At 42.4% G+C, this 8,969-nt stretch overlaps 1 protein-coding gene across 1 annotated transcript; it reads right to left on the bottom strand.

The window, feature by feature from the left end:
* Positions 1-723: 723 nt before the first annotated feature.
* Positions 724-1,458, bottom strand: LOC125608624 (secreted RxLR effector protein 161-like). The gene has a single exon (XM_048779052.1). The coding sequence runs from the start codon at positions 1,456-1,458 to the stop codon at positions 724-726; it is 735 nt and encodes a 244-aa protein (XP_048635009.1).
* Positions 1,459-8,969: the final 7,511 nt, after the last annotated feature.

Below are 8,969 nucleotides of genomic sequence, written 5' to 3'. Positions count from 1 at the left end.
CTGGCTTCACATGAGAATTTTCGTCACCCAATTGGCTTCCCAGCTGTTAGGATTCAAGCTATTGCTTCTACTCCTAACGGCTTCGATCTAAGACTATTAACGAATCAAGCAAGATAAAGAAAGAACACAGATGATTTGTTCACCTGGATTTCACCGCACTCTCTCAAGGTGAAAGAGCCGCTATAACTCTCCGGAGCTGGATTGTACCAGGAACTGCACTATATAGAGATCTAGCTCAAACCGAGCTCTCGAGATACAACAATGGCGATCTTCTTCTTCCGCCTTTACTCTCTCTCTATCTTATCTCTAAGTTTCTCTCTCTATGCTGTTATATCACTTTCAGCTTACAACATTGAGAGACTTATACGAGTATATATACAGCTCGTTATAATAGCGCAGTTCCATGTGAATCCCACGTGCTTGTATGGTTTAGCTTAACCAATACTTCTGATTGAACCAGAGTCTTAACCTAATTAGGAACACCTTACTTCAACACTCCACCTTGTTCCTTATCAGCTCCACCTTCAACTTCATTCTTGTTACTGACACCGTAACTCCCTTAACTCCAAGCAAACCCGCTTAGCTTCACATCCTGAGAAAAACCCTCTCAGCCTTTATAACTTATGCTTCTTCTAAACTACAGCCTTCCGATACTCTTACTAAATCCAAAGCACCCTTGAATTTGCCAACAGGTAGCACCTTAGTGAAAATTTCTGCTGGATTTTACTCTTTTGCAATCTTCACCACTTGTACCCAACCATCAGTAATCAAATCTCTAACAAAGTGATACTTTGTCTGCACATGCTTCGTTCGTTCATGACATACTGTATTCTTCGCCAGTGCAATTGCACTTTGAGAATCACAGTAAATCTTTATTGCATCTTGGCTGAACCCAAGCTCATTCGCAAATCCCTTTAACCAAACTGCTTCTCTTGACGCTTCTGACAAAGCTATGTACTCTGATTCTGTTGACGACAACGCCACTACCTTCTGCAAACTAGATCTCCAACTCACTGGATTACCTCCAACTGTGAAAACCATTCTTGTTGTAGACCTGCGCTTGTTCGCATCCCCTGCATAATCCGCATCGCAATAACCTTGAACCGTAAACTCTCCTTCTTTTCTGAACACTAACCGAGTCTTCACCGAACCTCTCAGGTATCTGAGCAACCACTTAATTGCCAGCCAATGATCTTTGATAGGCTTGCTCATATACCTGCACACTAGGCCCACTGCAAACGCCAAATCTGGACGTGTACATATCATAGAGTACATTAAGTTTCCCACTGCACTCTGATAAGGGACTTTCTTCATAGCCTCAGCTTGATCTCGCAGCTCTATCTCCGTAGCTGCCCTTAGCGCAAAATGAGTACCCATAGGAGTACCAACTACCTTAGCTTGCTCCATCTTGAAATTTCCAAGTACCTTCAGTATATATCCTTCCTGAGACACCGTCATAATCCCTTTTGTTCAATCTCTATAGATCTCCATACCCAAAATTTTCTTGGCTTCTCCGAGATCCTTCATTTCAAACTCTGAGCTTAGTAACACTTTCAACTCCTCAATATGCCTCCGATTCTTAGACGCAATAAGAATGTCATCAACGTATAACAATAGATACACACAAACCCCGTCCTTCAACTCCTTGAAGTATACACAACTGTCAAACTCACTTCTGACGTAACTATTCTTCAGCATAAACTGATCAAAACGTTGATTCCATTGTCGCGGTGATTGTTTCAATCCATACAAAGTCCGCTTCAGCAAGCACACCTTATCTGGATGCTCCTTGTCTTCATAACCCTCAGGTTGCTCCATGTAGATGGTCTCCTCCAGATATCCGTGAAGAAACACCGTCTTGACATCCATTTGTTGCAATTCCATATCAAAATGGACAACCGCAGACAGGATAATTCGAATTGAGACCAACTTCACTACCGGAGAGAAGATATCCTGGTAATCGATACCCTCCTTCTGTGAGTACCCTTTGGCCACCAACCTTGCCTTGAACCTAGGACCATCTTCCTTTGTAGCTCCTTCTTTCTTTTTGTATATCCACTTGCAACCTATAGGCTTCTGGTCTTTGTTTCGATCCACCAGATCCCACGTTCGATTCTTCTTTAATGAGGTCATCTCATCATCTGACGCCTCTGCCCACTTGTTGCTGTCAGGACCCTCCATTGCTTCTCTGTAGCTTCCTGGCTCTGCTCTGTCAGTGTCGTCTCTCATCAAATACGCGAAGCCTGCAATGTCTTCATCTTCAGGGTAGACGTGATAATCTTGAAGCTTTGCTGGTGGCTTCAACGTCCTCCTTGTCCTGTCCCTTGCTAGTTGATAACCGTCATCAGTCTCTGTCGCAGGTGGAGTATCCTCAGAACCCGTTTCATCCTCCTGATCTTCGGTTTCCACAGGAGTTACTTGACCACGCTCTTGCACTGCTCCACCTTGGGAAACGACATCTTTTGTTCCTACAAAATCAAAACTCACACGTGTATTAGTAGAATTGACAGAGGAAGAATTTTTACCTGAGTTATCGCTTGACGACTTAGACTCCTTGAACATCTAATCCTCTCTGAAAACTACATTACGACTGATGACACATCTCTCTTCATCAATAAGCCAAATTCTGAATCCCTTTACTCCTTCCGGATAGCCAGTGAAAACCCCTTTCTTTGCCCTTGGACTTAGCTTCCCTTCATCAGAATGTATGTAGACTATACACCCAAACCTCCTAAGCCCTGACAAATCTGGAACTTTTGTGGTCCATCTCTGCTCCGGAATCTGAAAATCAATGACTGAGGACGGAGTTCTATTCAGCAAGTAGACTGCTGTTGAGACTGCTTCTGCCCAAAATTTAGGCTCCAGCCCACTCTCACTCAACATGCTGCGAACTTTATTTAGAATTAACCTGTTTAACCTCTCTGCTACCCCGTTCTGTTGGGGTGTATATGTACACGTACGGTGCCTGACAATGCCTTCGTCTCTGCAAAACTGATCAAACCTCAGGTTACAGAACTCCAAGCCATTGTCTGTGCGCAGCTTCTTCACTTTTCTTTCTACTTGCACTTCTACCATTTTCTTCCACTCAACAAACCGCTGAAACGCTTCACCCTTCGTCTTCAGAAAGTAAACCCAAACCTTCCTTGACCAATCATCAGTGAATGAGATGAAATATTGGCACCTTCCAACGTTCATGGGGACGTTGGGTGATCCCCATAAGTCTGAGTGGATATAATCGAGTCTCTCCTTCGTCAGATGCTGAGCTGGCCCAAAGCTGACCTTGTGCGTCTTACCTTTAACGCAGTCCTCACAGAACTTCATCTCCGAGACGTGTTCACTTGGTATGCAACCTTTCTTAACTAGCATTTCGAGTCCTTTCTTTCCCACGTGACCAAGCCTACTGTGCCACAGCTGAGTTTGATCTTTGTCTGAGACTGCAGCTGATAGCTCACCTAAACCGCTTCCTGACCTTAACGCAGATCCTCTCAGAAAATACAAAGTATCAGAACCCTTCCTATAACTTCTCATGATTAGTGTGCATCCCAACACAATCTTCATAATACCGTTTGAAGCTCTGAACTCGCAGCCCTTATTCTCCAGTGTTCCTAGAGAGATTAAATTTCTTCCAATTCCTGGCATGTATCTCACTTCGTGAAGCAGAAACGTAGTACCGTCTGGATTCTGAAACCTGATCGAGCCTATTCCTTTAACCTCAGTTAGAGAGTTGTTCGCCATCCTAACCTTTCCTGCTGTTGTGACCTCCTGCAGTTCCACAAAGAGCTCCTTTCTGGGAGTCATATGAAATGAGCATCCTGTGTCTAATATCCACTCCTCCGAGTCATCAGCACTCTGTGTAACGTTCACCTCTGCAGCTATCAGTCCTACTAAGTCGTGAGCATCATCTTTCACCAATGAAGACTCTCCTCTCTCGGACTGGTTTCGATGCTTGTTCCTCTCAAGTCACTTGTAGCACTGTTTCTTGTAATGCCCTTCCTTTCCACAGATTCAGCAAATTTTCTTTCTCCCTGTTGACTTTGACCTCGACCTGAAGCTCTTCTTTCTTCCATAACCATTCTGTGAACTTCTGTTTTCTGATCTTCCCCTCACAAAGTGTCCTTCTGAACTGCTTCGAGAACCTACAACATCTTTCAACTCCTTTTCCTTGGACCTAGCTGAGCTAGCTACCTCATCTACCTTGATGACATCACGCCCATACTTGAGCGTTTCTTTCAGTGATCATACTTCGAGGGAAGAGAGTTAAGCAGCAGTATTGCCTGCACTTCCTCCGGGACTTCAATATTCAGGTTACTCAAGTCTCCAATGATCTTTAAGAACTCATCTATGTTGTCATCAACCGATCGATTCTCCTGCATCTTGAAACTGTATAACCTCAACTGTGCATGTATGCGGTTCGGCAGAGACTTAGGCATGTACAACTTCTCTAGCAAGATCCACGTCTCTGCTGCTGTCGTACATCGTTCGATCTTCCTCAAAACGTGATCTCCCACATTTAGGAAGATGATGTTCATCGCTTTCTCGCATCTCTCAGATCTTGCGATCTCAGCCTCGGGGATCTTCTTTTTCTTCTCAAAATCTTTCTCATCTTCTTCCAAATCCTCTTCAACCTTCGTCTTCTCGATGAGAACATCCTTTAACCCGGAGACGCTAAGGAAAGCGTACATCCGTCTTTTCCATAGAGAGAAATCACCATCGCCGTCGAACTTCTCGATCTCCGATTTCATCCCAGCCATCTCCGATCGATCTTGAAAGAATCACCTTTTCTGCAGATTCACTAGGCTTGCGTACCTGGCTCTAATACCACTTCTGTTAGGATTCAAGCTATTGCTTCTACTCCTAACGGCTTCGATCTAAGACTATTAACGAATCAAGCAAGATAAAGAAAAAACACAGATGATTTGTTCACCCGGAGTTCACCGCACTCTCTCAAGGTGAAAGAGCCGCTATAACTCTCCGGAGCTGGATTTTACCAGCAACTGCACTATATAGAGATCTAGCTCAAACCGAGCTCTCGAGATACAACAATGGCGATCTTCTTCTTCTGCCTTTACTCTCTCTCTATCTTATCTCTAAGTTTCTCTCTCTATGCTGTTATATCACTTTCAGCTTACAACATTGAGAGACTTATACGAGTATATATACAGCTCGTTATAATAGCGCAGTTCCATGTGAATCCCACGAGCTTGTATGGTTTAGCTTAACCAATACTTCTGATTGAACCGGATTCTTAACCTGATTATGAACACCTTACTTCAACACCAGCTAGTTCAATATATAGTTTTAGATTACTAGAGAGCTATATAGCTTATAGCTTATATATTTGTTTTTGTGTACTGAATCTACTGCTGATTCCTGCCACCGAAAATAAAGCATACCATTTTTTCGTATTTACCCTAAATAGTTTTTTGTTTATTTAATCTATAGAGGTATTTCAAACCTACGAAAAAAATAAAATAATTTAAAATGGACGGTAAAACTCATGGATGAATCTTTTTTTTCAGGTATTCAAATGAGATTCAAAATATGGTTTTATATCAGTGTGGTAGGGAAAAATGAAGTGCAGTGGAATGATTTCAAACTACTTAAACTCCCCACAATCCGCGTACCACGAATAGAACACCATATTGCGTTATCCTAAAATTATTTATGTTATAGGATAATAATACTAGCGTTTAAATAGAATAGTTATTCGTTGTCGAAAAAAATCGGAAATCCAAATATGGAACAGTTACAATATTTCTTATACCAAAAAAGAGACGGGTAATTCTTATTTTAAAGGTTGGTGACATGAATGCTTGCAAGCTAAGGCTTGGGCAAGAGTCAAAGCTCTTTGACAAAGACCCTAATTTTTACGGCCTATATACTGTGTAATTTTATATCAAAAAGCATTTAAGAACAGTACAATTTATTTTATCTTATTCGTTTTCTTTGTTGGTTGAAATATAATATTATTTTAGAAAGCAGTGTTCCTTTAGGTCCAAACTGCACCTCCACATGGTCGTGGGAAGTCATTTCTCTCTCTAAACCAAACGCTCTCGCCTAGATCTGCGATATAACCCTAGCTCCGGCCCGGCTTCTCCGGTGCCGGAGGCTCTCCCCCTTCCCTAAATCTCTTTTTCCTTTTGCTCTCTTCTCGGACGCTCAATCCCCTTGTCAATATGCAAGCTATTCTGGTTTCTTCGCGTCAAATCGGAGACCCGCATGATGTGAGTGTCTAAGTTAGGCTCAGACTATCCTTGGAGTAGCGGCGAGGCTCGTAGGATGGCAGAAGAGGAGGGAGTCGGCGTTTAGGGTGTTTGGATAACCAGATCTAGTTTTCAATTTTTAGATCTCCGGTAAATCTAAACTGGTATGGGCGCGTGGTTTGGAGAGAAGTCTCTTCCGCCTTAGATCCATGCTCTGATGGAGCGGTGAGATAAACGGAGGAGAAGACTGACGAGTTATAAACAGAGGGTTGTCGACCAGTTCTCGGGGACAACACGAGCCAAGGGAGACGACGATGGAGTGGTCAACCGGAGAAGTCAACCTAGCGGCGGCACGTGGCGGAGGTCTACATCCCAGCATTGGAAAGTACCTTCGGGTTCCTACTGACGGTACGAGCTCCTCACCTCTGGATCTGCAAAAGCAGCCCATGTCCTATACCGAACCCGCACTTTCAGTCGGACATCTATGTCCATTTTGTGGGTGAGGAGCGGAGTAGTGAAAAGCGGTGGCTATGAGTCCTTCCCGGAGTGCACCTTCGGTGTTGTTGCTGTTGGGCCAACAGCGTCATTCACATCATGGGGCCCAATAGCCTGGAATGAAATGTTTACCGAGCAAGGCTTCATACTTTACTGAGTTAGTAAGTACTCTCGTGTCTAGAGGTCGAATGTAGGGGTCAAAGAGTTGATTCACTCCGGGTTGTGGGGTGGATTCAATCTGTGTGATTGATTGTTCGCTTGGTCAAGTAGCGTTAGGTCCAAACAAGTGACTTAGGGCAATACTAGATAGCTTCAATGTATTTGGTTCAAGTCTCTAGAGGTTAAAAACCTTTTGTATCTTGAGTTGGTGAATTAAAAGTTGATGTTGTGTTTAAAAGAAAAAAAAAACTGCACCTCCACTTGATTTTGTGTATATGGTAGGTACATTTTTATTAAATTTCAGTAGCTCTATTTTAGTTTTCTTTTTTTTTTGTTTTGAAACATCTATTTTAGTTCGGGTAAAATGTTTGAACAAAATTATGATCAACTAGTATTTTGTTTTTTTTTTGGCAGCAAACGGCTATTCTATTACTCAAACTTGAGGTGGTCTGGGTAGCCAGACTGGAATAGAACAACCAATAAAACATAGGGATCTATGAAAAGAACGTGCATTCCTAGCTAGCGAATCTGCAATATCGTTTTGCGTCCTTGGAAAATAGCTGATCTTGAAGTCCGAAAAGCACAACCGAAGAGTTTGAATGATTTCCAGCTCAGTTGAGAAGTTGGGCCACGCTTGTGGTTCTTGTATCATAGCAATCAGGTCCTTGCAATCCGTCCCAAATCTCTGACAGGTCGAGTGTTGTATCATGCTCTCCATTGCCCATCTTAGTGCTTCTAGCTCTGAATGTAGAGATGTTTCTCGCCGCGTTAAATTCCTGGACCCCATAAGTTGAATTCTCCCCATGCTATCCTTCCAGACCCATCTCATTCCACTAAACTGAGCTGTGGAGGTCCACGAGCCATCCACCGTGCAGATATTACCCGAGCTTAAGACTTGTGTTTCTTCTTGAGGCTGTCCCTGTATAGGAGCAGATATAGTTTCCTTCGCATTATGCCATGCTTGGCACTCACTCTCTGCATACCTGACAAGTTCCAATGGATCTCTATCTATGCCTCTGAACAACTTATCATTCTTGGCTTTCCAGATGTACCATATTATCCAAGGATAAGGGTCTCTATCATCCTCCGGCTTCATTATCCTATTCTTCATCCAGAACAGATAATCCATGTTAGCGTAAACACTTGGTACCGGAAAGGTTTGAGGGCCCGATGGTGTAGATGATAATTCCCATGCTTGTAAGGCTGGTGGACATTGAAAGATCGCATGAGTAACAGTTTCCTCTGGCTCTCCACATCTTGGCCAGTAGTTATCACATCGCATATTGCGGCGTACCAGGTTCCTTGTTACCGCTAACTGTCCAGAGATTAATTGCCATATAAGATGGCAAATTTTTTGTGGCGCATTCACTGTCTAAGCAAAGGTTTGGAGTTTCGTGATACTGGGTTGTAAGACTTCTACATCCTCATCTATCTGCATCAAATTCATAGCAACCCAATATCCAGATTTGACTGTATATTGACCACTTTTGGTGTAGTTCCAACAAAAAGTATATCGTCGGTTAGTAGGGCTTATGGCCAAACTCTGAATCATCGGAATGTCGTCTTGATCCACATATTGTTCCAATAGCCGTACATCTCACTCATTTGACTCAAAATTAATAAGACTGCTGACGGTCATTATGGGATGTACAACTGGGACTCTTGATCGAGCTGGCCTTGCTGGCGTTGAAGGAATCCATGGGTCCTCCCACCATTAATTTCATATCCTGAATGCACCTTGCTCCTAATGAATATAAGACTATATCATGTCATTTGAAAGTGAATAAATTTGACTTTCATACATTCGGTTACTTTGTTTTTTTTCCTACTAAAATATCTGAGATATACATATTCCGAATGGATATATCTACAATTATTTTTTTGGGTAATCTTAAATAATGATTTTGTCAACAAATGTTGTACAAACTTACATTTGCGAAAGAAGAGTAAAATCAAAACATCATAAAAAGGAATAGAACAAGATCAACATACAACAATCTTTCTATTTTTGGGTAAAAAACCTACAACAATTTTCGTTGCAGGTGTTCACTAACTCATTTATTAAGGTGAAAATAAAATAAAATGGGTAACTGGGCTATCTTTTTGTGAGTG

The sequence above is a fragment of the Brassica napus genome, chromosome A5 (assembly GCF_020379485.1).
Source record: "Brassica napus cultivar Da-Ae chromosome A5, Da-Ae, whole genome shotgun sequence".
Classification (NCBI taxonomy): Eukaryota; Viridiplantae; Streptophyta; class Magnoliopsida; order Brassicales; family Brassicaceae; genus Brassica; species Brassica napus.
Note: the sequence above shows the minus strand (reverse complement) of the source record. Positions and strands in the feature narration are given on the sequence as shown.